At 46.1% G+C, this 27,686-nt stretch overlaps 2 protein-coding genes and 1 pseudogene across 4 annotated transcripts in view; 1 reads left to right on the top strand and 2 right to left on the bottom strand.

Annotated features, from left to right (window-relative positions):
- The first annotated feature begins 7,646 nt into the window (after positions 1–7,646).
- Positions 7,647–10,704, top strand: LOC311524965 (transmembrane protein 205 pseudogene; annotated as a pseudogene). The gene is made up of 3 exons: positions 7,647–7,678; positions 7,832–7,941; positions 8,209–10,704. The product of its transcript is annotated as a transmembrane protein 205 pseudogene (transcript).
- A 112-nt stretch (positions 10,705–10,816) lies between these two features.
- Positions 10,817–22,249, bottom strand: TTC4 (tetratricopeptide repeat domain 4). 2 transcript variants are annotated; one of them, XM_084638055.1, is made up of 10 exons: positions 22,070–22,249; positions 21,064–21,181; positions 20,636–20,797; positions 19,598–19,675; positions 16,167–16,291; positions 15,159–15,245; positions 14,810–15,024; positions 13,533–13,614; positions 12,138–12,220; positions 10,817–11,060 (listed from the first exon to the last, which is right to left on the bottom strand). In XM_084638055.1, the coding sequence occupies exons 1-10, from the start codon at positions 22,175–22,177 to the stop codon at positions 10,958–10,960; spliced, it is 1,161 nt and encodes a 386-aa protein (XP_084494181.1). In that variant the 5' UTR covers positions 22,178–22,249; the 3' UTR covers positions 10,817–10,957. The 2 variants fall into 2 exon arrangements, with proteins under 2 accessions (XP_084494181.1, XP_084494182.1); XM_084638056.1 differs by lacking the exon at positions 22,070–22,249 and adding an exon at positions 21,368–21,451.
- A 1,650-nt stretch (positions 22,250–23,899) lies between these two features.
- The window catches only part of MROH7 (maestro heat like repeat family member 7), a gene marked incomplete at its 5' end in the record, with an annotated part of 32,330 nt that continues 28,543 nt past the window's right edge, over positions 23,900–27,686 (bottom strand). The window contains 4 exons of the mRNA XM_084636637.1: positions 23,900–24,301; positions 26,668–26,730; positions 27,264–27,366; positions 27,535–27,657. Coding sequence (XP_084492763.1) covers positions 24,066–24,301; positions 26,668–26,730; positions 27,264–27,366; positions 27,535–27,657 — 525 coding nt within the window. The 3' untranslated portion in view covers positions 23,900–24,065. The remainder of the gene's footprint in view (positions 24,302–26,667; positions 26,731–27,263; positions 27,367–27,534; positions 27,658–27,686) is intronic.

The raw sequence follows: 27,686 nt of genomic DNA, 5'->3' as shown, positions 1-27,686 counted from the left end.
ACTCCTGTAATTTATGCCCTGAGTGTGTCGAGATGTGGTAAGGAAAGATGGTGTCTCACACAGCCAAACCCTTTCAGGTGAATGAAAATAAAGCAGGAGGCAGCATTGATGGGCTGTAGCAATGGCCATGTGGCTCCTCAGAAGGTTTATTTTAATTAATTTCCAAGCCCGCTGTAATAACAGATAGCACTTTCTTCAAACCTTCCCTTCTACTCCCACCTGCTGGCTGAGGCTCCTCACTGCTCCTTGGGAGAGATGTGCTGGCTCTTCCTTCATGCTTTAGTTTAAGATCTCCCCTGGGATTCTCAGAATTCCTTCTGCAGGCTGAATGTTGATTTTGGCTGCCCAAAGCCTAGAGGGTTCCAGAGATGGGTCCCCTGGACAGAGTTTGGATCCAAACCTGGATGAGAATTTCCCCCCACAATTGGGAGCGTTCAGATATGAAGTTCTGGTTCCGCGTGTTGCAGAACCAGCCGACAAGTTTAGATTTGAATCTGAACATAATATGTCAGGCTGGGCATGTTTGGTTCTGGCCCCTCTCTAGGTAACACAAGGACTCACAGTAGTGGTGTCTGGTCCTCCCAATAGTCTCTGTGTGAATGAATCAGCTTGTGGAAGTGAGCTTGGCTCCATGCACACCCAAACGCCACACTCTTGAGCTAACTCACTAAAGGGATGTGACAAATACAATCCATTAGCGACTTCTTCAAAAGCCCAGCCCCAGAAGCGTTTGAGCAAAGGAGAATTTGTATCCCATCTAGCATGGAAACCTGGTGTCTTTCATCTTAAGGTGTGTTGGGGAGTAAAAAATGGTCGGTTCATCAATTTCCTTGATTGAGGCAGATAATTTGCTGTGGAAGGCCAATGCTTTGCACGGATAAAAGGCCAGCTTTAGGGTAAATATCAGAGACCGTCCCAGTTTTTTCATTTATGAAGCTTAGACGACATTTGACGTGATGCTCACTTTTGGTCTGTAGATGGCAGCTGCACCACAAAAGATCACGCCGACATCTTGGCTAAAACACAAAGCAGCAACCACTGCTTCTGTGTACTGTGTAGGGACGCTTTGCCGGACATAAGGCCCATGGAGTGGGAGAAGATTATTCAATGGTCAAAGCACAGAACTGGGAATCAGGAGACTTGGCTTCTACTCCCAGTTCTGTCACTGACTTCCTGTGTGACCTCGGCCAAGTCACTTAACCTCTCTCTCTCTCTCTCTGCTTTAAATTTCCCGTCTGTCAAATGGGGATAATAATATTTTCCTGACTCCAGTGGAGTGATTGTCAGGAAGCAGGGCCTGCAGCAGAGCCAGTCTCTGGGCAAGCGAATGTGCACAGCTGGCCTGCAGTAGGCTGCCTAATTGGCTACGCCCCCTGATTCTTCCAACCAACAGCGGAGCAGCTCTTAAGCCCAGCAGCAGTTCAATGGCTGCTCAAAGCCATTTGCCCATGGTTGTGATAGCTTCTGCTTGTTCCCACCCTGTCCCTACCTTGCCTCACTTTATGAACCAGGATCTGACCTTCAGCTCCTGGGCTAATTTGGCATCATGTACCTAGATGACATCCTCATTTTCGCCTAAAGTCAGGACCACCACAATTGTCACTTCTTGGAGAGACTCTGCCACAATTACCTCTAGGGAAAGCTCAAGAAATGCGAGCTCATTAAAGACACCATGGACTTCTTGAGCGCTAGCAGCTTGACCAAGGAACTCACCATAGCCCTGTGTAAGTTGGCAGCAATCGCCAACTGCCAAGAGGGGAAGGTCCTCTTTGGCTGTGCAAACAGTAGCACTGGTGGAGGCCTTCTCAATGGGGCCCATTCAGTCCGGCACAGGCAGGGAGCCTTGAGGGGACAGAAGGAAGCAGGCTAGTTGCAGCATAACATATTGCAATGTGCTGAGGACAAATGCTCATGCCTTAGGCGGTGGGCAAGTGAACAGACTATGAATCGGCTTTTCCTTCTCTCTCTCTCTGCTTGGGTTGGAGGGAGGCGTTTTTTTGGCTTGTTGGGGGGGAGCCCTGACTGCGGGGGCTGTGCCGTGGCCTACAGGGACCATAGGATGCTGCGAGAGGGAGTGGGGAGGGGCCTTTTCTTTGCCTCCCAGCCAACCACGAGGGGAAAGTACTCAGCCAGCCCTGCAGGAGGAGGCCTCCCGCACCAAAGCAGGAGAACCACGCTTGGGTCTGGTAGTCGCCGGCTGGGGCAGCACCGCCCACGCGCCCTCCCTGAGAGCCCACGGGCACATGCTGCACCCTGCCCTTCCTGCACTGCACCAGCGCCCAGCAATCCCCCCTTATCTGGCAGTGTGGGTGGGCGTCCCAAGGAGTTCTCCGCAAAGCCACAGCAGCTGCTGCAGACCAACCCTCCTGGCACAGCCCGCCCTCAGACCAGCCCCATAGACCCTACCTAGAGGGTGGGGGCTGCTTGTTCAGAAGGTCTGGGAGGAGATGCAACTGATTTGGAGGTGGGGGGGGGGGAAATGTCACCTTTGCCCCATTTACTTTGCCTGCCCCAAGCACTACACCCACATGCTTTTTCACCCACTGTGTTCCACACCTGCAATGCACCCCTCCTTTTTACTGTCTGCTGTAGGTACTCATATGGCCCCTAGTACCTATCAACCTGTAATGCAGTTACCCTCACTGCACCTTTGGTGGGGCGGGGGGAGGAAGATGCTGTCATCCCCATTTTACAGACTAAGTGACTTGCCCAAGGTCACACAGGATGGTTGTGGCAGAACAGGGAACTGAGCCTAGGACTCCTGCATCCTCGGCTAGTGCCCAAAGCACAGGGCCAGCTGTCCTCAGCCGTCACTTGTATGTCCACTTATGATATTCTGGTCTAGGTGTTTCATCGGAGGAGCTCCAGGCACCGTTCCAAAGTTGGTGAAGGAAACGGCACGTCACTGATCTGTGGGCTGCACTATACAGGTGGAGAAACAGAGGGTCACGCAGCGAATCAGCAGTGATTGTCTTGTCCAAGGCAGGTGCAGGATGAGGAACAAGCAGGAGCTATCATCGCCGTGGGCAAACTCCTTGAACACCCGCTGAACTGCTGTTGGGCTTAAGAGCTGGTCTGCTGACTCTTCCAACCAATCAGGTGGTGTAGCCAATTAGGCACCCTGCACATGGGGCTGGCCCGTGCCCTGCCCCTCCTATGCACAGGGCTGACCTGAGTCGCTGGCCTGAGCTCTGCCTCCCTCATGTGCAGGTTCTTGTCTGAGCCCAGCTTGCTCCCACGTGGCGTCGCTCCTCGCCCGAGCCCTAGCTGGCCCTCCACGCGGCTGGCATTGTTACTTGCCGGAACCCTGTTTCCCCCACAGGGCTGCCATTGCCACTCACCCCCCAAACCTCCGCACGTTCCTCTCTGCCCTGCTAGGGGTGCGCACCTTACTTTTTTGGCAAAAGTGGGCAAACACCAACGGGACAAATGCCCACTTTTGCCAAAAAAGTCAGGACGGCCGGGACAGGGCTTAAGAAATGGACTGTACATTTACTACAATGCCCCCAAAACCCTTTTTGATCATAGGAATGCCCACATAATGAATGTTAATAGCCATAAACTGAATATAATTATACCCGCCCCTGTTTACAGCATTAAGCATATTATACAGACATTTTTACCTTGAAGATACATTTCTTTGCAGTAATTGTAGCCACAAGTTCCCTTAATCAGCAGTTCACAGGGGAGGGAGGAAGGGGGCCATGACCCCGAGCTCGTTTATGTAGCTGGGAAAGGAAGGGAGCTGGGAGATAGCACTTCTTCACTTAAAGGGCATCCCTCAGACAACCACATTCCTCATGCAGCTGCAACGCTTATCTATCCTTAACAAGCAGAAGGGGAGGGAAAAGGGTGGCAACTTTATCAAGGAGGAACCTGGGAACTACGGGCCAGTCAGCCTCACCTCAGTCCCCGGAAAAATCATGGAGCAGGTCCTCAAGAAATCTATCCTGAAGCACTTCACGAGAGGAAACTGATCAGGAACAGTCAGCATGGATTCACCAAGGGAAGGTCATGCCTGACTAATCTAATCGCCTTCTATGATGAGATTACTGGTTCTGTGGATGAAGGGAAAGCAGTGGATGTATTGTTTCTTGACTTCAGCAAAGCTTTCTACATGGTCTCCCACAGTATTCTTGTCAGCAAGTTAAAGAAGTATGGGCTGGATGAATGCACTATAAGGTGGGTAGAAAGTTGGCTAGATTGTCGGGCTCAACGGGTAGTGATCAATGGCTCCATGTCTAGTTGGCAGCCGGTGTCAAGTGGAGTGCCCCAGGGGTTGGTCCTGGGGCCGGTTTTGTTCAATATCTTCCTAAATGATCTGGAGGATGGTGTGGATTGCACTCTCAGCAAATTTGCGGATGATACGAAACTAGGAGGAGTGGTAGATACGGTGGCAGGTAGGGATAGGATACAGAGGGACCTAGACAAATTGGAGGATTGGGCCAAAAGAAATCTGATGAGGTTCAACAAGGATAAGTGCAGAGTCCTGCACTTAGGACGGAAGAATCCAATGCACAGCTACAGACTAGGGACCGAATGGCTAGGCAGCAGTTCTGCGGAAAAGGACCTAGGGGTGACAGTGGACGAGAAGCTGGATATGAGTCAACAGTGTGCCCTTGTTGCCAAGAAGGCCAATGGCATTTTGGGATGTATAAGTAGGGGCATTGCCAGCAGATCGAGGGACGTGATCGTTCCCCTCTATTCGACATTGGTGAGGCCTCATCTGGAGTACTGTGTCCAGTTTTGGGCCCCACACTACAAGAAGGATGTGGATAAATTGTAGAGAGTCCAGCGAAGGGCAACAGAAATGATTAGGGGTCTGGAATACATGACTTATGAGGACTTATCCTGGGTGAATCAGGATAGGTGCCGGGGTGAATGCCCTCTTCAGTCAGTCAAAGGCTGACTGAGACTCTGTGGACCAGGAGAACTGGACCCCCTTTTTCAGGCCTATGGGTGCAGCCAGGCTGGAGAATGTTGTGACAAATCACCTGTAGAAAAATTGGTGAACCCTGGGAATTGTTGCACCTTGCAGACATCCTTGGGTGCGGCCCAGTTGGTTTTAAAATCAGTCCCTTCCTTGGGTCCTGATCCCAGACCCTTGGGATTTGCTGTTCCCTGGGCTACACTTGGGCACAACATTGACACATACAGCCGAGTAAAGACCACGGTTTTCTTCTCTTCTGTAGGGACTGTTACGAGGAGAACCAGACCTGAGAGGACTCTGCCAACTGTTACGAGGAGAACCAGACCTGAGGGCCTGCCTGAGCTCAGGTCTTGGCAGAGTAAACAAAAACCCAGACTCTTCTGTGCACCGTTAGCCTACAGAAGCTGTTTATTTGCTGTGGCTTTATTTTTAATCAGATGCTGCTTTTGCCAAGAAAAAGCGACTTCATTCTAGTAGAACTTCAAGCAATAGCCATTATCCATGTAACATTGGGGTGGCTGTGGCTGTTTTTTGCTATTTTTTATTGTATTTACTCTGTAACCCATCCTTCCTGCCAGGTATCAATCTGGGCTTGGTGTAGTGACGGTACTCTGCGAAAGCTCTGCCCCAAAATCAGAGTAGCTGAATGTTTCTTCTAAAATAATCCATGTTGTAGAAGTTATTGTCATTAGACTTCAGGGTTAACACCTCATTGAGACAAATGGGGACAGCCCATCTCTTGTTTAGGGCTCTTGTTTCTGTGTTCACAGTCAACAGGACACTTCTAGACTGGTTCGTAACTGGATGATTTTTGCAACCAGGGGGCTAGGGATTTTAGTTTTTAAATGAAAGCTGAGAGAGTGAAGGAGCCACTAGAGACGTGGTGGCACAGCAGTCTTTCAAGTGCATGGCACAAACTAACTGCTCTCTGGCCAGGACATGCACCTTCTGCCTAAAGGTCACACACATAATTTCTCTAGCTCTCCCAGCCCCTGCCCATTAGTCACCTCCTCCAGACCTGACCACTGATTGCCCATCTGTCAGCACGTTGGGCTGGTGCTGGCCCAGTGAGCAGTACTAAGGAACTCTCTCTCTCAAACTAATTTGAACCAAGATGGTGAATGAGAGTGAGCCCATGAATGTGCTCAGCTTCTGTTAGCATTCAGCTCCAGCTCTAACCTGTGAGTCTTGGGCCCATTGTTAACTGATCTGCGTTACTTAATGCCTTCAGTAATCCCAGCAGGGATTTATTGCCCTCCCTATGTTTGTGAGGAGTAAAATCAAAACAAAAACCAAACCAAAAACGTCACTCAGGGTGTAGAGAAAATTGTTAGTCCTTTTCCAGCAATCATATATTGTAGCTGTGATGAGATTTTCCTCATTTAATAAAAAGATTGTATGAATGAAACCACATTCCTTAGTTTTGCCTCCTCTTTGGGAACAGGCTGAAGATAGCAACAGCAGCTTGGTAACAAACCCGGTGACCTTGGGATAAGAACGCTGGCTGGCTGAGAGTGAACCTCTTTGCCTCTTTAAGTACCACACCAACAGATGCTGAGCTCTCAACCTTAGTGAGAGAGCTGTACTTGAATTTTCCTTTCAGCCTTCTGGGGGATGCGGATCTGGGTCACTTTTATACCTGGCATGCTGCATTTTAAATATTGTTCTTATATGTTATATGTCTAGAAGCCTTCACTGAAATTGGAGTCCCATTGTGCTACACATCATATAAGTATCTACGAGATGGCCCCGGAAGTGAAGAGCTTACAGTCTAAACAGACAAGACAAAGTGTGGGAGGGAGTGGAGGAACAGAGAAGTGAAGTGACTTGCTTACAGTCACACAGGTCAGTGAAAGCGCTAGGAAGAGAATTGCCTTCTCTTGACTCCCAGTCCAGGGGCGTGTCCATTACGCCACACTGCCATGCTACCAGGCTTCTACCTTAACTCTCAATGTGCACAAATTTGTATGCTGGAAATTGCATTTGCCATGTTGGATGTTGATAGCCCTTGGATGGTTGCAACCAGGATTGGACACTCATAGTACACAGCATGGAGTAAAGGGCAGAGGGGGAGTCCTGCTCTCACTGAAGTCAACTGTGCAACTTTCATTGACTTCAGTGGAAGTAAAGCACCTGAGTGCTTTTGAGCATCCCTTCCTTAAGGAGCTACTCCTCTCAAATCAGTGAGCTGAGAGAACGCACATCACCGGAAGCCTGGGACTGCAAGCTTTCTCATGGTATAAGGGCTTTGTGTCTACTCCTTGCAGGTCATGGTCTCTAACCCTAATCCTAAAACCCCACCATTCTGATCATTGTTTTTAATCAGTTTGATTCTGAGATGAGCTTTATCAGTCACTAACAATGTTGGAAACTGGAATCTTACCTTGGCAAGACTCTGATAGAAAAACTCTATTTTTATTTTTAATAATGAAAGTTTAGATTCTGAAGAAGACAGAAGTCCTAGAAAGTTGGGGTTTCTGTATGGAGACTTATAGCAGGCTGTGAAGCTTTGTATCTGCAGGGCACAGTTTGACTCCAGCCTGAATTTGTAGTGTCTGAACGTCATTACCAACTGACAGCTGTCTAGGTGCCCCTGTGACATGAGTTAGTGGTCTCAGTCCAGTCCAGAATGTAGGTACAACTACTGGCCAGACACTGAGTGGGTGGGGAGACTGAATGACCTTCTCATTTCTAGAGCTGGTCTCCCCCCAGCAACATGGAGATGCTGAAGCTGCACTTCTTTTTTGGGTAAATAGAAATACTTTATTCTCTAGTACTCTCAAGCTAGTACCTTTCAGCTTCACATTAGAGTAACTGCTTTCTTCTGTCCCTATCCTGGCCAGCTTTGTAACAGGCAGCAAGCTCCCTGGACATATCTTCGGCTTCTTTCAAAATAGACAGGTCTTGGCTATTCCCCTACTTTTTCCATATCAGCTCTGCTTGTGCGTTCTTTAATCTGACTGTATTTGCTACACCTCATCCCAGCGAACTCCTTAATGACGATGGAGCCAGTTTCCTGTTTAAGATATTAAATGAGGTTTACTTACATCTAACAGTCACCTCATTGGCAGACTGTTGCTAAGTTCTGTTACACTAGGGTTAGTTCATTATTTCTAGCAAATCCTGGGTAGACGCGCACACATCTGGCTGGAAGAGAAGCCCATTAGGCTTGCGAGCTTTTACAGAATCTTGTGAATGTTGGAAGGAAGGATTTAAGGAGAGGCTGCATCTACACTGACTTGCATTAAATGTTCATGGCTTGTCTCTTTCTCTTGCAGATCACAATCTTCCATTCTGCCACTTGGCGGCACAGAATGCCTACAGGCTCAGACAGATGACGTCAGAGGTTATAGCAGACGCACACCTGATTGAGCAGCGCTATGGGCTAGGAGAGGATATTGGCCTGTTTTCAAACAAAACCTATGCTAAGCTGAGTGAATTGGACCCAAAATACAAGAAACTGTCTAGCCCGGTGATACTCTAACCCAGCATCTCCTCCCTCTGCAACCTGTGCTGCATTGTGCAATGGTTCGAGTCTGTCCTACGTGGCTGCTCACCTTTGTACATTATAAATGAAAAAGGCAATTTTAACCTCAACCGTTCATTTGCATGGCCAGAACTTAAGATTTGGAAAAAGATGCATTAGCTTTTCCAGTCTGTGCCTCACTACAGAACATGACTGACACTTTGGATAGTATGAGCTTCAGTATCTGCAGGTAAAGAGATTCTTTACTTCCTTTGGGCCAGGGACCTATAGTGTTATTGACCCTTACTGTTAGGAAATCTAGCCTCTAGCTGATCACATTACGTCTAACTATTCCTCCCAAAAAAAGTAAAGGCCCATCACACTGGCTGCTATGAAGTGGATCATTACTTTGGGGTTAATGAAAGTGGCTGCCCATGAAGTGGTGCTCACAACAACCCTCAGCCATCTCTTTAAACCGGCTATACATGTCTAGTTTTTAGGCTGTTCCTCATCATTTGATTCCTTCTGCATTGTTGCTGCTCTCTGCAGTACCTCACAGGTGGCTCTGTCTACCTTACGTGGAGTTAGTCAAAGCAGACTCTCCAGACCATCTTACACTGCCACTGAAAGGGGCTGTAGCTCAGCTACAACCAGAACCAGGGAAGGTTAAAGAGGCAACAGGTCAAAGACTTTTTTAAAGGGAAGAGTCAGGAAGCTTCCAAGCTTCCTGTGATCTTGTGTTTTGATGACAGACTGATAGTTTCTGTACGAGCAGTTGCCTGGCTTATGTAGGCAGCACCTGTGATTACTTTAAAAGGTATCTTTGGTATGTGGCACGCTTATTTGATCAAGCTATCCAGATAGGCTGTCTCCAGTGTGTGCACTGAAGTACAGAAAAGCCCACTTATTTTTTTTCTGAATGGGCAAACAGGTTCTCTTGACCAAATAACTAACTTTGGATTAAACCCTAACTTTATACTGTATCTAAATAAAGGGGCATATGAGTACAAAATGGCCCATCACACTCGATAGGAAGCAAAATTCACCTCTGTTGACTTATGAACTAGGCACTTGGCTTATGTGCTGTACCATGGAGTGGATCTGTTCTGTGTTTATTGACAATGCTTTGATTGCATAAACAAAGTTAAAATACTAATAGTTGTAGCCTTGAGCAATAGTCATTCCACTCAACAGTGGTGACAGCTGACCAGCCTAACTCCAAAGCCCCTCTATCGCTGTTAATTACTGGAGTTACTGAAAGATAGCATGATTGTGAGGGTAGAGCAGGGAGGCGGTGATCTGTTTTCTCTTCCCCTAGACTCACCACCTAGTTCTTATCTGTAAAATGGGTGTACTATTTATGCACAGTGAGGTGCTATGTAGATGTAAAGTAGTGTTCTGATACAGTTGCTTAGAGCTGCTAGATTAAATCCAGCCTTGATGTGAGATGCTCCAACCCCTTGAGAATCCTCTTACGGTGGGTTACGTTCTTTCGGGTAAAAGTTATATCAGCTTCTGTTAGAAGCTGGATTGTTTTTAACGGCTGATGCATTAGTTGGACTACACATGCAGTGTATCTTTCCACCTGTTATTGATCACTGTAGCTCTGGAAGTGGGGAGACCAGGGAGCTCTAGGTTAGAACCAATATTTTTAAAAATTATAAAAAATCTTAGAAGCTAGAGCAGCCTGCTATTGTAGAATCAGAATTCACTTAGTGCTAGCCCTACGTGACTACTGGTTATTGAGATACACGAGGTTGTTCTCTCACTTTGAAACTACTGTATGGTATTTCCTTGAGGATATCGGCACAATTTCCCATTCAGGAATACAGTAAGGAAACTGAGCCAGCCTAATTCATTAGGCACCAACCTGTCTACTTACCATAAACATATTTATTTGCAATCTACATCAGACAAAAAGAAAGGGTAGTGAAAGATCAGTAAATGTACAGCTCTTAATAAAGAGCTTGGCATTCCTTCGTTCAATAGCACAGTGCATTAGTGAGTGAACTGCTGCTGAATTGATTTGACTGCTCCGGGCCAGTGGATTAATGCAGAGTCATCCAGTGCTACTAGAGGATATCCCAGTTCCACTGACTTCAAAACCAGTTAACTACAACCATTCCAGTGCTGGAGGTCAGCAGTGGAATTCTTCACTCCTCCACAATGCAAGTACATTGAAAATTGAGGTCACTTCATCTATAATTAAGGTTTGGCACATATGCAGAGCTGCTATTCATACACTGCACAAGGCTTAAGGGAACAGCAGTCCATTTCAATAGATTAAAGAAGACTACCATCCATTTATATATTTCGCGGGGGGGGGGGGGGGGGAACCAAGCTTCAGTCCGTATCCACTCAGAACTCGGTGACTTTGTTCCAAGGGGAGTTCTATATGTGCAAGAACTGTAAGACAAAGGTCCAATAGTGGTTACATTTATTTGAAGTAGAAAAAATTATTAAAATATACAGGTGGAAAGACTGAGTGTTCCCACTTGTGGATATGAACAATACAGCCCACAGCAAGGGTTTTTCTCGTCCCTTTTTGTGCTTGCACTTGCTCATTTTAGTCGATGCACCTTCTTGCCAAAAAAGTAATTCTTAGAGAAAGGAGAAAGCTTTACTAAAACCAAAAAAGTAGGTGTCCCAGCCTTTACGAAGTACCTGCAATGAACACAAAAAAGTCATTCATCCTCCTCCTTTCTACCCCAGCGTTATACAGAGTGAAAGCTTGAGCCCCTCTTCAACAATTAAAAACATTGGCTTCATGAGGGCTGATGACAAGAATTTTTGGCTGAATTCGCAGCGCCTGTTATATTGAGGTCTGTGCATGTCTGGGGAGAGTGGTTCCTGAATCAATTCCTCTCCCCACAACTTTTCTAATTAAAATTAAGATAGTATTGTCACCCTGAACGTCACATTCATCCTGCCAGTGTAAAGCTGCAAGAGGCCAGGTTAGTGGCAAGGATTATGCATGCTGCTGAGTTTTATGGAATGATAGTTAAGATGCAGTCCTGAACAGCAAGATTCCGGGTCCGAGTTTTTATTGGTGACTTTGGAGCAAGATCTGTAGCAGGAAAAGAAGTGGTATGCTGACTCAGCACAGTATTCCTTCCCCCCACACACAGAGGATAGATTCTTTTTTAATCTAAAGGCACATGCTATTTTTTGTTGTTTTACACTGCAGGTTAGGGTCAGCCTGTCAGCTTCTGAGGAGCTGAAGTCAGTTTCTTTATCAGCATGGGTTTTTCTGGATCTCACATACACACTGTGGGCTGCTCATGTAGATACAACCATTTTTAAACAGTACCAGACACTTGATCCCTTCAATACACTCAGTCCACTGAATTCCATGCACTTGATTATTTCACTGTTAGGAAACAGCATTAATAACGGTGTGTGTGTGAGCAAAAACAGCAGACCAATGACAGTGCAATTTTCATATAACCCACTGAGGTGTTAAGTAAAGTGGCACAGAGGCAGCTTTCTACTGTTTCTGCTCTTCCAAACACACACACATTATGGATGCAGACCCGAAAACTAGCGCGCTCTGCCTCTCTTGTGGTTTATTCCTCCTCTGCTTATGGATACGAAAGGTCTGACCGGGAAGTGTGATTTGTTTTGTAAAAAGCCATTTAACCCTGTAGAGGAGGCACCTGAATTTTACACGGAGAGCGCGACTCTACTTCTCCTCACGCGACAGATGAACGAACAAAACGCAATTCCAGGCCACTTGCTCACCTTTGGTGCTGCAGCACTTGTAGCAGTGTGTTTTCTGTGTTCAGCTGGTACATTTCTTCTCTTGCTTCATCTTCAAAATACAGCTGGATAAGATTTGGCATAAGGTTAAATATTTAAGATACTCCTGTGGGCAAGCCAGAGGTACCAGGGACACTAGCTAAAAGCCTGCTGAAAGACTTGTCATGATCATACACATGGTCAAACAACAGAGCATCTGCATGCGTGTTCTCTAGTCTCTAAAATGGATGTACCACTAAGGGCTCTTAGAGCTTCATATACCTAAAAGGGACTAGCAGGGGGTGGGGGAAAAAATCCAGAGACGTAGAAACCTTTCAACAGCTTGTTTTGTATAGATTGCAGGCTTTTTATTTATTTACTATCTACACGGCTTTCCCTATATAAACCAATATATACTTGATCTGTTATGACTGCTCTTGCATAGGACTGTCTCCAGCCAAAGAACAGTTGCATTAAGAAGGTGAAGCGCTCTGCCTGTCAATGAAGTGATGGGGTTATGGGAATCAAAGCTTTGGGACCACTTTTTAAAATTTCATCCCTAGTGTCACTTCATTATAGTTACCCAAGGGATAAATTTAGCCTGTTTTGTTTAAGAATCATTATTACAGCAGCTAGGTCTAAAACAAAACTTATCCCGACGTATTTAAGCCCCTTAGATTGCATATGCCTGTTGGCACTTATCAACAAAATGTCCATCCTGATAAAGTAGTGCCTGAGGAATTATCATGCTTTCAGAAAGGACTGCTCAGTGCACCAAGGGCCATCAATGCTGCCTGGGGATATGAAACTGTAGTGGGAAATAACTATCCCACATACTTGTATGTGAGTAATTCATGTTGGAATATACTGAAAACTACTGTAAATGTAGTCAGAGCCTAATTAAATTCTAAAGGGTTAATCTCATCAAGTCTCCATAGGTAATAGCATTCAACTCAGAGCTAGGCTACTTAATTCCAACAATTACCCCTATGCTTTTCTATCATGTGTTAGTGTACACATTATTTTGAACACTTTTCAGTAAATTATGGATTAAAAAGTTATTAGGTTAACAACCTATTGGTCTACTTCTTATTACATACATGGGAATCCAGGCAATAAAATAGCTCATAATAAAAAATATAAATCCAGAGAGAGAGAAATTTCACATTCTTACTTTAAACAGTGTTGTGTATTTCTAACAGCTGCAATAAATTTAGGAAGCCTCCTAGCCTTGAAATGTACAAATGAATTTGCGGCCCACACCTTTATTTCACAGGAAGGCATGCTAAACAAAAATGTTACATATATATTTTATATACTTAGCTGCTTATGAGAAACTAATTAAAAAAACCAATGTACATCTAAAATATAAAACAGAAGAAGGGTTAAATTTCCTACCTCTAGGTTGCTGGGATGATATTTTCTTTCCGAATCCCAAGGAGGTAACTCAGCAAACATCACCAGTATATGATCAATAAATCTAAAAGTCAAGGTGGATCTTGTTATGACCCTAGTCACAGCATTATACAGCATTCAGTAGCTACTATAAATCCATGCTAATAAATCTACTAGTTCAACTTCTCTAATTCATACATTTAAATATGAATGATGGCAAAGATTACAGTAATAAGCAGGTTAAACAATAGCTTCAAGACTAATTATCTGATTATGTTCAGGCCAATGTAAGTTTCAGAAACATACTCTTCACATACTGAAGTTTATACTTTGCTTTAAACACATACTTTCATTAACAACCTTCACAGTGCAACAAAAAATGTTACCAATAATGCTACCAAGGTTACCATTAATCTTTGATTTCAACGTTTTCAGGCATACTGCCAAGATAAATGTATATTTATTTAAAATTGATTTCCCCTCTCTGTGTTACTAACAGTGCCTTAGATCAGAATGAAAAACTTTCAAAATCTAATTTACATGGCACTGTTTATGCCGCCTGTTTACTTTTTGCACTTCAGTCATTTTACATAGTGAAACTGCTCTGGTTTGTCAGATTCACTTTCACTTTCTTGGATCTTGAACACAGTACAATGCTCTTGCTTTCCAACATTAGGACAACATTAAAACCCCTTACCTAACTATGTGCAATGAGATTTAAAACAAAAAATAATCTATTAATATTACGTTTGGTTAATACACATGCCACCATAAAGTGTTATGAATTTCAAGTTCATTAACTTGTAACCCTGCAGGGCTAGAAACTAAAGCTCATATCAAGAGAAGGGGAGTTTCCCCCTTTCTAATGTGATGCAGCACTCACTTCAAGCCTTGAGTTAACAGGACACTATCAGGTCTCTAAGAGCTATTTTAGGTCATTTTTGGAGGTGTTTTATATTTATCAGCTTTAACTTCTCTCTTCGTTTGAGACCTGCACTACTGGACTCCTGGCACCTAAGGCATCTGGTGGCTTCAAAACACTGTCCTGATTAATTCCTAAATAGAGTTCTTGTAACATATATGGTATCGAGATTTCAGTAAGACATGCTTGAGATAACCTGTCACCTTTACATCACTATCATTAGATTTCCACACTCCTCCCCACTATGAACTCATAAAATCTAGATTTTGGCCCTGAACTACTTTGGAAGTCTGGTGTTATTTTGGCAAAGAAACAGAATATCTGATATAATCATTATTTCACATGAAGCAGAAATCACCTGCAGTCCTCGTGAAAAGCTGAGATGAAATCCGTTTGCCCATATTCGGGATAGAGGAAGAGCACAGGCCAGTTTAGATTGCCATTATCATCTAAGTAGACCTTTGTGCCCATAGCACTGTCAGAATTCAGTCCATTTAAAGACATCTCAGCCAGACCATCTGATATTTCATCTTCCTCCTTACAGGCCTCTAGAAACAGCTTGATATTCCTTTCCTACATTGAAAGAATCAATTTGAGAACATGACCTAAAAATCAAAGTTTAGTCACTTGAATATCTACATATGAAGAGCAACTTTTCAAAAAGACAACTTTTAAAAGAGAATCCTAAACACATCTTAGGCACATACCTTTATAGCAGTGAGTAAGACTTCCTTTTGAGACTGTTCCTTCTTCTCCTTCAGTTTTGCTTTCCTTACATCCCGCTGTTCAGCTCGCTGCACGTAATACAAGTTTGCATCACAGTCATGTGAAATAAGTCAACATCCCTCATTATTCTATTTTACTGAAAAGCTGTGAAACCAATTTGGGTCACCAAAAAAATTATCATTCCTCTCACTGCATCTCTTTACAGTGACATGGCTAGGAATCCCCATTCAATTCCACTTCATGGAAATGCTAGGTGATTTTTTTTTTTTTTTAGTATTTTACTCACACTTTGTCCTTATATAGCACCTTTCTTCCACGCTCAAAAACTCTCTACAACCATTAATTAAACCTCCAACATCCCTTGTGAGGGAGGCAAATATTGTTATCCCCATTTAACAGAAGGTTAAAGAAGGTAAAATTATGCTAATTTCATGCCCAAGATCACCCAATGGTCAGCGAGAGACAGAAATGAACCCTGGACTCTGGGGACCTAAGTCCCTTGCTCTAACCGGCGGACTATACCTTTCAGGTATGGGAGGAAGCATTCTCATTCTGTGACAATAGTAGGGAATACCTGGCTAATTTCTGTCAATCATGATTTAAGAGGTCTCTTTCTTTATCTACAGAACCAAAGCCATAATAAGCAGTTCGGTCTCCAATATGGCACCCTGTCCCTTGTTAGTTACAGTGATGCTGGCTCCACTAGCTGTAAAATTGGATGCACTGAATTTGGACAAGACCTATACTCAAAAGTTAAAGATTGGAAGAGACCCATTAGGCTATCCAATCCATCTTCCATGATCTTTACATCCTGCTGGACAGAAACTGTATCACCCTCTGGAAAAAAATGACAATTAGCATTTATAAAGTGCCTTCCATCTGAGGATCCCAAAGTACTTCGCAAACATGAGGTGAGGTAATGGACTAATGGTCTGATCTGGCATGGTAAATCCTATATTGCCATGGGCAGGTTTTGTTTTGGTTTTTACCTTTAATCTGTCAGCTTTGGCTCTCGTTTCCACAAGTTTCTTTTCCTTCGAATCTATCCTCAGACCCTCCTCACACCATGCCATTGCTTCAGGGAAATTCTTTAATTCCAAATGACACAAAGCTCCTGAAAGAAATTTTAAAAATTCAGACACAGGACCAGTGTATAAATCTATTTATACTAGGGATGGGCAAACTTTTTGGCCTGAGGGCCACATCTAAGTATGGAAATTGTATGGCGGGCCATGAATGCTCACAAAATTAACAAATTCAGAGATATTAAAATAAACTTTATTTAATAAAGATACATTTTAGTGGAAATAAACATAAAACCTGATTTACTATTATAAATATACCATCATAACTTATTACAATAATTAAACTGAACTTACCCCCTTTCCACGCCCTTTCTCTCTAGCCTGGATTTGTTGGGCATCAACTTCCAGTCATTGGAACTCATTGAGATTCACCAGCTCCCTGCGCTCAGAAATCTCCCACATAGGTTCTGACAGCCCACAACTTTGAAAACTGCTATTGAGCACTCCCTGGCCAACTACTCTTTGCTTTATCGTCAACAATGGAAAATTAACACTACTAAAACATCAGAGTCACCTAAGCCAACAAGCAGCAGGCATGTGGGCTTGCACGTTCCAGGCTCTGATGGCATGTGAGGTGTGTTTGGGTTGTACAGCCAGAGTAACATGCATGTCCTCACGCTGGTCACACAGGTCCTGAACACGTGGGAGTGCCAGGCAGATGGAGCGGGGCAAGTCAGGAGCAGGGCAATGGAGCTTGAGGGCTGGATTAAAAGGTCTGACAGGCTGGACGCGGCCTGTAGTTTGCCCACCCCTGATTTATACAAAGAGTAGTCTATATTCCCCTCAATATAAACAAGCACAACTACGAAGTTTAATGACTTAAATGAGGCTATTTAAAGTAGCAAACACCATGCCTACTAGCTTGCTTTCACAGGATCAGGCTCAATGATAGGATTTCAGCAGGGGTAGCAAGGAGATAAGTGAAACAGAAGTCTCTGAAAATTGGCCAAATTCTTTGACGGTGTAACTGCTCTGAAATCAATGGAGTTATATGTCTTTACAACAACTTTAAATTTAAACTGCAGCAATAACCTTTTGGAGCTTTACTATTTTAAAGATTTAAGACTTGTCTCTTCTAGGAAGAGATCCTGAAGACTGAAGTAACAGAAATGGGATGAAATTCAATAGTACAGCATACAAGGTCATTCATTTAGGGTCTAAGAAGAAGAATTCCTGCTAGGGGGCTCATCAGTTGGAAGCAACAGACGAGGAGAGAGACTGATCAAAGATGACTAGGAGTCATCAATGTGATGCACTGTGAAAAATGCAATCCCAGGATGTACCAGGAGAGGCACTTCCAGTACAGATAGAGAAATATTAAATGCTATCGTATAAGGCACGGGTAAGACCTCATTTGGAATACTGTGTACAGTTCTGGTCACCCATGTTCAAAGAAAAATTAATTTAAACTAGAACAGGTGCAGAGAAGAGCTTCTAGGATGATCTGGGGAAGAGAGGGCCTATCTTATGAGAGGAGACTGGAAGAGATTCAACCTAGCAAAAAGGCGGCTGAGAAGGTATATGATTCCCCTCTATAAATACATTGGAGGGTGAAGAGCTATTGAAGCTAAAGGACAATGTTGACACAAGAACAAATGGGTATAAAGTGGCCTTGAACAAATTAAGGCTGGAAATTACAAGAAGGTGTCTCACCATCAGAGGAATGAGGTTCTGGAACAGCCTCCCTATAGGAGCTGTGGGGGCAAACAACTTAAAATGAATTGAGAGACAACAGAACAAATTTATGAGTGGAATAGTATGACAGGGTTGCTTGTGATGGTGGGAGGCAGAGTTCAGCAGCCCTGGGGATCCTTTCTGGTTTATGTGTTATCATAGAATCATAGAATATCAGGGTTGGAAGGGACCTCAGGAGGTCATCTAGTCCAACCCCCTGCTCAAAGCAGGACCAATCCCCAAGTAAATCATCCCAGCCAGGGCTTTATCAAGCCTGACCTTAAAAATATCTAAGGAAGGAGATTCCACCACCTCCCTAGGTAACGCATTCCAGTGTTTCACCACCCTCCTAGTGAAAAAGTTTTTCCTAATATCCAACCTAAACCTCCCCCACTGCAACTTGAGACCATTACTGCTTGTTCTGTCATCCTCTACCACTGAGAATAGTCTAGATCCATCCTCTTTGGAACCCCCTTTCAGGTAGTTGAAAGCAGCTATCAAATCCCCCCTCATTCTTCTCTTCCGCAGACTAAACAATCCCAATTCCCTCAGCCTCTCCTCATAACTCATGTGTTCCAGTCCCCTAATCATTTTTGTTGCCCTCCGCTAGACTCTTTCCAATTTTTCCACATCCTTCTTGTAGTGTGGGGCCCAAAACTGGACACAGTACTCCAGATGAGGCCTCACCAATGTCGAAGAGAGGGGAACGATCACGTCCCTCGATCTGCTGGCAGTGCCCCTACATATACATCCCAAAATGCCATTGGCCTTCTTGGCAACAAGTGCACACTGTTGACTCATATCCAGCTTCTCGTCCACTGTAACCACTAGGTCCTTTTCTGCAGAACTGCTGCCTAGCCATTCGGTCCCTAGTCTGTAGCGATGCATGGGATTCTTCCGTCCTAAGTGCAGGACTCTGCACTTGTCCTTGTTGAACCTCATCAAATTTCTTTTGGCCCAATCCTCTAATTTGTCTAGGTCCCTCTGTATCCTATCCCTACCCTCCAGCGTATCTACCTCTCCTCCCAGTTTAGTGTCATCTGCAAACTTGCTAAGGGTGAAATCCACACCATCCTCCAGATCATTTATGAAGATATTGAACAAAACCGGCCCTAGGACCAACCCTTGGGGCACTCCTCTTGATCCTTGGGGCACTCCACCTGATCCTGAAAGTTCACGCTTCAGGGGTCAGGAAGGGATTCTCTCCCTACCCTGCCCGGAATGTATTCTAAGCAGGATAAAGCACCTCAGTAACGGATTTTCTTTCAGACGGAGAATACAGTGACAAGCACAAGCGCATTACAAACTGTCAGCCATTCAAGGTAGATAAACAAAATTATATTATAAAATGGAAACAAGTTAACTAACTTATAAAAAGTACATTTAGTCAAACATAATAAAAAAAAATCTGTCTACCCATAAGAACAGTATGTAACAAATTATCCTTACATAGCATTTTGAAACCTTGTCTTTTGATTAGTTAACTGAAACATCCATGATCATTGTGTTATTATACACAGAGTAAAATACTCCTTGAAAAAATATAGTTTTGCAAAATAAAGTGACCCCCCCACCCTTTAGTTAATCTGGATTTAGCATTTCTAAATTACCTTTGTACTTCAAAATACTGCCATACTATCCATTTGTTTTTAAAATCTTACCTCTTATTATTGCTTTGAGATGGTTGGGTTTTAGCTTTCTTGCTGCAATCACATCACTGAGAGCAGAACGGTAGTTACCTATACAAAGCAAAACCTGGGTCAGAACATTTCACATGAACAACTTCTAAAATACAAGTAGACTTGAAGGCAACAGAAATCATTAGCCTGAGCCACAGCACAATGCATCTTCTATGACCACAAGACAGGTACAGATAGAGGTTGCACATTAATGACAATAGAAATAAATGATTGGGGTAAATCTGGTGCCCAGGAAAGTGAAGGGTGGATAACAGGAACTAGGACAGTCAATGCACAGACTACTACATTTAACATACAACAGACTGTTCTCAATATTTATAACTTCCTTGTTTTGTTGCATGGATCTCAGTGGGAGCTATGAGAATACACAGGCCTACCCAAAATCTGATGCACATGTATAGTTCTCTGTCTCCTTATCTCTTCTCTATAGAACCAGAGTTTTATCACTGTCCTCCTGCACCCAACCCCTGACCCAGGTTCACGGTGTTACTGCCAAGCCAGGACCTTCATCAAAGCAGCTCTAGGAATTAGCCCAGAGGAGCCCAGCATCAACCTGTTTACTTCACACTCCTCCCCAAAGCACTTTGCTTCGGCCACAAGTTTTAAATTTAGCAATGTGCAAAACAGAAGCTCCAAGGTTTGACCCCTGCAAAAAGAGTTAGAGCCACACGGCTACATCACCTTGAATGGCCCCTTAGGTTAAATAATCTGCTCGACCTTGTATTTATCTGTGACACTGAGTACCATTCCCAGACCTGAGGAACAAGAGACCTGTGTAGCTTGAAAGCTTCTCTCTCACCACGAGAAGCTGGTCTATTAAAATATATTACCTTGCTCACCCAGTCTCTCTGAGAGCCACAGGGACAGTTCTTGACTGTCTGAAAGTCTTTTAAAAATTTGTAACAGTGAAAGCACATGACATAAACAGGCAAAGCAATTTAGTCATTTCTGGTTACACAGAATCTAGGTCAGATATAAAATGCAACATAAGGACATTACCCAGATAAAACTGTGTGGCAGCTCGGTTAGTATAAAGCACAGCATTCAAATCTTGGTCACTGCATTTCTTTTTTAACCCTTCAGTATATGAGATTACAGCTTTCTTGTAGTTCTTTTCCTTGAAGTATTCATTCCCCTCATTCTTATAGGTGTTTGCTTGGTCTGCAAACACAAAACAAAACAAAACACCTTTCATTGTGCAATGCAATCAACAAATCGCCCCTGCCTATGACCTTAGCATACCTAAAAATTCAAACACCCCTTAGATACCCAATCCCCACTCACAGAAAAGCAGATGTCTAGAACCCACCACATCCACCTACAAACAACTAAATCCTCAAATCCCAAGGATAATCCCAAAGGGCAGTAGCACAACACCAGAATGGTGTGAAAGCAGAGATTTAAATTTTAATGAAATTATGAAATACCTTCAGGAGATCGATCCTCATCAAAAATGATTGACTGAAGGCATGCCAAATCAGGATTCTGTTCAGGATCAATTTCGGCAGGGGATTTCTTCATAAACATGGGGATCTTGTCAAATTCCTATTAATAACAGCCAGAGTGGAAAACACAATCACAGAATTGGAATTAAGTCCACATTTGGAAATCGTTAAGTCCTTATCAGTATGGTCTTGCAAAATATTCTCTTCAAGCACATCAACCCAGTCAGGGCATAGGTAGCCAGTACTACATTGAAGGAATGGAAGAAGCCATTCAGAGCACACCCACCTCAATTTGGGAGCAAAAGCCCCTCATCTGTGATTCATCTGAAGGAAAGAGGAGTTTCTCTGTCAGCATTTCAATGGGACATTTCATATCCCACACAAGATTTTTTTTTTCAACCTCTGTTGTTCCGATTGTCCCAGCATTAGGCCCACAAACTTTGGTGCCATTACTGCCTCCTCACTAGGGGAGATCCACACTATTCTCCAGGGCCCAGACTGATCTGACACCCGCATTTGGAGACACACACACACCACCTGCCAGCTCTGTCAGACCATCACAATCCCTCTCCAAAAGACAGGAGACCCCTCCCTGGCCCAAGCAGGACACCCTGCCAATACCTGCTCCTGTCTTTGCACACCTCATCACTAGGGCCAGCTCCTTCCCCACCACCAGATCCCTCTGCCCCCATCTCTACAGCCGAGACCCCCTGCCCCCAAACACCCCTCCCACCTCCAGGGATAGTCCCCTTCCCCCCATCGCTGGGAATCAGACCCCCTGCGGTCCCCAGACACCAGCCTCCATCTCTAGGGACGGCCCCCTGCCCCCCAGCAACGTGGACAACACCCCCCCTCCCCCCGGGCCTCCTGCCCCACCGCTAGGGACAGCTCCCCTCCGCCTCGCCCCCCACCCCTTATCTCTAGGGACAAGACCCCGCTTGCAGGGTGGCCCCCCTCCCGCCCTGTGGCCAAGGCCCCCGGCCCGCACCTGCTCCCAGCTCTCCGGGTTGAAGCCCCCTGTGTAGCGCTGGGTTTGGAATTTGTCGAGGAAGGAGGCCGGCCCGGCCCCCTCCGCCTGCCCCTCGGCCGCCTCCATCGGCTCCGGCTCCGGCCGCCCCCCGCTTGCTCCTTCCTTCCTGCCGCGCAGCCGCCGCCGCTTCCCCCGCGGCCCGGCCCGGCGCCCTCCGTTCCGCCCCGCCCCGCTCCTGCCCAAGCCCCGGGGCGGCGCTTCCGCTGGGGCCTGGGCCAACTGCCCCACGGGCACCGGACAGCCCCACCGCCCTCCCCGCCTGGGCTCAGGGACCGCTCCCGCCGCCCCCTGCAAACCCCGGGACAGCCCCCCCCACCCCCCCGCCTGGGGTCAGGGACCGCTCCCGCCGCCCCCTGCAAACCCCGGGACAGCCCCCCCCACCCCCCGCCTCGGGTCAGGGACCGCTCCCGCCGCCCCCTGCAAACCCCGGGACAGCCCCCCCCACCCCCCGCCTGGGCTCAGGGACCGCTCCCGCCGCCCCCTGCAAACCCCGGGACAGCCCCCCCCACCCCCCGCCTGGGGTCAGGGACCGCTCCCGCCGCCCCCTGCAAACCCCGGGACAGCCCCCCCCACCCCCCGCCTGGGGTCAGGGACCGCTCCCGCCGCCCCCTGCAAACCCCGGGACAGCCCCCCCCACCCCCCGCCTGGGGTCAGGGACCGCTCCCGCCGCCCCCTGCAAACCCCGGGACAGCCCCCCCCACCCCCCGCCTGGGGTCAGGGACCGCTCCCGCCGCCCCCTGCAAACCCCGGGACAGCCCCCCCCACCCCCCGCCTGGGGTCAGGGACCGCTCCCGCCGCCCCCTGCAAACCCCGGGAGAGCCCCCCCCCCTACCCCCCGCCTGGGGTCAGGGACCGCTCCCGCCGCCCCCTGCAAACCCCGGGACAGCCCCCCCCACCCCCCCGCCTGGGGTCAGGGACCGCTCCCGCCGCCCCCTGCAAACCCCGGGACAGCCCCCCCCACCCCCCGCCTGGGGTCAGGGACCGCTCCCGCCGCCCCCTGCAAACCCCGGGACAGCCCCCCCACCCCCCCGCCTGGGGTCAGGGACCGCTCCCGCCACCCCCTGCAAACCCCGGGACAGCCCCCCCGCCTGGGGTCAGGGACCGCTCCCGCCGCCCCATAAAAACCCAGGAACAGCTTCCCCGCAGGTTAGGGAGAGTTCCTGCTATGTCATACCCACCTAGGGACCACTCCCCCCACCCCCAGCCTAGGGTCAGAGACAGCTCCCCAACTGCCTAGGGATAGGGCTGAGTACCTGCTTCCCCTCTCTCCCCTCCACAAACCTAGGATCTGGGGGACAGGGACACCTCCCCACCTAGGGACAGGGCTGAGACACAGCCCCTCTTCTCCCCCCATCCCCACAAACAGGGCCAGCTCCCTCTCAGTCCTAGGGACAGGAGCAAAGAGAGGGAATATCTCCTGCCCCCCAAACACAACAACCAATGAGGAAAACCCAGAGGGGGAAACAAATGCATAGAGTCAGGTCCAGATACTGCCCTGGAAGAGTGAAGCCTGCTCCCCCACAGGAACAGCTCTACCCTTGGTGGGGGTGGTAAGAAACCACCCCAACTGTGTGGGTCAAGAAAGCTCTCAACTGATAGCTGGGCAGCAGAGAGCTCAGTGAGTAAAGAAACCAGAGACGCTCTCTGAGGAAGGCACTGGGCACTAACATCCAGCTATTACATGTGGCCAACACCCACCAACACTATAATTCTGCTCCAGAAAAGAAGTCAAGATTGCCTGGCAGGCTTTGTTCGCAGTAAACTCCCAATGCTCTTTATTACCCATGTTCAGTTCACTTTCTTTGGCATGTTAATGACCCTTCCAGAGTCCCTTTGATTTTCCCTCTGGTGGGAAAACAGAGCAGGCAGCCCACGTTGAGAAAAATAATCAGAGTCTGGCTGTGTCTGCATGGGGCTTAGTGGGGCATAAGCCCTGGCTTTCTTTTTGAGCCAGTTAGTGCTTGGCAGCTAATTTCCAGAGGTTGAGGGCATTGAACAACCTGGATGAGGTGCTTTCGGTAGGAGGAGGATTTGGGGGGCTTTTGTGTTTCTCAGCAGAGTCACTGTTCACTTTGTGTTGCTCAGCCAGGCCGTACTTTAATTTCCAGTAAACTGCCAGGACACGTTCACGTGCCTGAGCAGCAAAGATACACACGGACGCCTCAGGGTCATGTATTAAGCCCCCGAGAGCTGAAACAAAAGACAAAATGTTTACTGGAAACTACAGAACTGTCAAAAAAACCATTTATATCCAGATATGCACCGCACACCGGGGTCTTTGCATATTCACATTCAGCTGTCTGAAATACCATTCCTAAAGCCCTGCATTTCCCCCTCATCTACAGCACCTGTAACATATCCCCCCGCCCCCCGGCTAGATCCTCTGCATCCTCCTACTCATCGGCAGCACCCACGGAACGCTACCATAAAGTACTTAAAAGTACTTGCCTGACAGGACTTTGTTATGCTTGATGCCTAAACATGTGCTGGGTGCTTCACAGAAACTAGTCTAGACACTGTGCAGGTCCTGAAGAAATTATGATATAAGGCCTCAGTACTGCAAGTTGTTCCATGGGGGCAGATGCCTCCACCTGCAGGGAGCTTTACTGAAGTCAATGGGATTCTGCATGAGCACAGTAATCAGATCACGAGGAACAACTTGCAGGATTGATGCATAAGTTCAGACATAACACAACAAGTGAGGATAATAAAAGGGGAGTAGGTGGGGGGAAGGGAAGAGCTAGGAAAATGGTTACATTAATAAGATCTCACATTAACTCCATGAGGCATGGACACATCTATGAATGCTCAGATGCCACTCTGGTGCATGGGATAAAAATATCTAGACAGACAGCCACCCCAAGGAGCATGGAAGAACTTACAAAGGCAGTAGTGGGAAAATTAAAAAAGGGGCATCCAAGCTGATGACGGTGGCACAGTAGTGGAGATGGTGCATGAAAGGAGATCAAATCAAATATACACTTTGGGGCTGACTGATGTAAGGCTTTGAAAGAAGCTTGAATTTGATATTGTCATAAATATAAAGGCAAGGCTAACCACCTTTAAATCCCTCCTGGCCAGAGGAAAAACCCTTTCACCTGTAACGGGTTAAGAAGCTAAGATAACCTCGCTGGCACCTGACCAAAATGACCAATGAGGAGACAAGATACTTTCAAAGCTGCGGGGGGACAAAGGGTCTGTCTGTGTGTGTGATGCTTTTGCCCGGAACAGAGCAGGAACGCAGGTCAGAACTCCTGTAAAGGGTTAATAAGCAATCGAGTTAGATATGCGTTAGATTCTGTTTTGTTTAAATGGCTGATAAGATAAGTTGTGCTGAATGGAATGTATATTCCTGTTTTTGTGTCTCTTTGTAACTTAAGGTTTTGCCTAGAGGGAATCTCTATGTTTTGAATCTAACTACTCTGTAAGATATTCACCATCCTGATTACAGAGGTGATTCTTTTGCTTTTTCTTTAACTAAAATTCTTCTTTTATGAACCTGATTGCTTTTTCATTGTTCCTAAGATCCAATGGTTTGGGTCTGTGTTCACCTATGCAAATTGGTAAGGATTCTTATCAAGCCTTCCCCAGGAAAGGGGGTGTAGGGCTTGGGGGATATTTTGGGGGGAAGACGTCTCCAAGTGGGCTCTTTCCCTGTTCTTTGTTTAACACGCTTGGTGGTGGCAGCATAAGGTCCAAGGACAAAAGGTAAAAATTTGTACCTTGGGGAAGTTTTAACCTAAGCTGGTAAGAATAAGCTTAGGGGGTCTTTCATGCAGGTCCCCACATCTGTACCCTAGAGTTCAGAGTGGGGAAGGAAACTTGACAGATGTGGAAGGTGAAGGGGAGCTAGTGGAGGCATTCTAAGAAAGGGGATGATACAGTCATAACACAGAGATGGTTTTGGTTCAGGATTTTGGATGGATTGGACGGGGAATAAACTGAGTATGCAAGGGACCAGACAGAAGGAGTTTGCCGTTATCAGTCTGGGAGAGGATTAGGGAGTAGGCAAGTGCTTTTGCTATCAGAGCAGAAAGGAAGAAGCAGAATTTTGAAGAGTGATGGAAGAAGCAGCAACCTGATTTGGTCATAGCATGGACACTGGAGAGGAGACAAAGATGATTCAAGGTTACAGGTCTGGTTGACAAGAAGGATGGTGGTGTTGCCTACAACATTGGAAAAAGGGAATAGAAGAGTTTAGTTCTCATTATACTGAGTTTTGAATTAATGGTGAGCCAAACAATATAAGATGTTGGAGTATGTGTAAAAAAAGAGACTGAACTTTGAGAGATCCAGAGTGGATTTGAGAGTCATCAGTGTTGATAGAAGTGGTAGTCAAACACATGCGAGCAGGGGTGCCAACAAGAATAAAGCATAGAGGAAGAAGAGGTATAGAGTCAAACTATCACCGATACTATTTATACAGTTCCTTGCACAGCAAGAGTACTGATCTTTGTGCATATAAATCCCAGTGCCTCCTCAGACACACATACACACTCAGACACACACATACTCATCCAAGGCCACAGGAATTTAAAAATGAAGTCTTTACTTACCATTACTTATGATGTCCAAATCTTTCATTTCCATCATGTTGTCCATGTGCATAACCAGGAACCCTGAACATGCCATTAAAAGCAGGGCATTCCCATTACTCTCCCACCCTCCAATAGGGACTTCCACAGTTTTTGTCTTTCTCACAAGGATGCCCTCAGGTATTTGGACAAGTTCCTAAATCCTGAGATGGAAAAGCTAAGGAGATAGGACTTGATCAAAAAGCCCACTGAAGTCAACTGGAGTCTTTCCACTGACTCCAATGAGCTTTGGATTGGGGTCATACTGAGAGGCTGGCTTTCAAGATGATGACATACATTTTTGTAGAGAAATTTCTATAGGAGCATCCAGGGGAATTTTGGAGGTGCCCACAGGATTAGTTGCTGATGGGTGGAGCCCTTAGGGGTATTCTGATAGCATAAAATCCAGGAGTGACTCCTGTTTCTGTATTGCACCCAATACTAAATCCTATAAGGTCAAGAAATCAGGGTATCTGGCAAAAAGCAATTAACTTGCACTACTAGAGGGAACAGCGCAACAGACTGAAAAAGTGCTTCTATGGAATTGGCTAAAGAAATGCAAATTCTTCTGTATTTACCTATGAACATGGCTGCAGCCCTTCGTAAAGAGGGGTGTGTGCTGCTGAGGTAGCACTGGCTTTGGAACAAGAACCTTTGGACATTTTCTTGACGTGTCTTCACCTAAGACATCAATAATGCACAGAATGAAAGCTTAATGACAGGGATGACCCTACACAATCCCTCATGACCCTACCCGCACAGCCTGATAAATGGGTATCTTACTCTGTGTAAACCCTCCCTCAACCAAATCAACACACAGTTCTAACAATGAACGCAGAGATTACTTACAAGGTACTGACAGATTTCATCCACATCTTCTTGGTGATTGTGCCAGGCCTTCCTGTTGCCCACCTGTTTAGGTAGTCTCCATTCCAGGAGTCGAGAACATTCATCCAAGGCATTCTTACATTTCTACAAGACAGGATGGAGTTCCCACAGTT

Source organism: Lepidochelys olivacea (genome assembly GCF_965140295.1).
Source record: "Lepidochelys olivacea isolate rLepOli2 genome assembly, chromosome: 8".
In the NCBI taxonomy this organism is placed as follows: domain Eukaryota; kingdom Metazoa; phylum Chordata; order Testudines; family Cheloniidae; genus Lepidochelys; species Lepidochelys olivacea.
The sequence above is the reverse complement of the archived record's forward strand: the minus strand, read 5'-3'. Positions and strand labels throughout refer to the sequence as shown.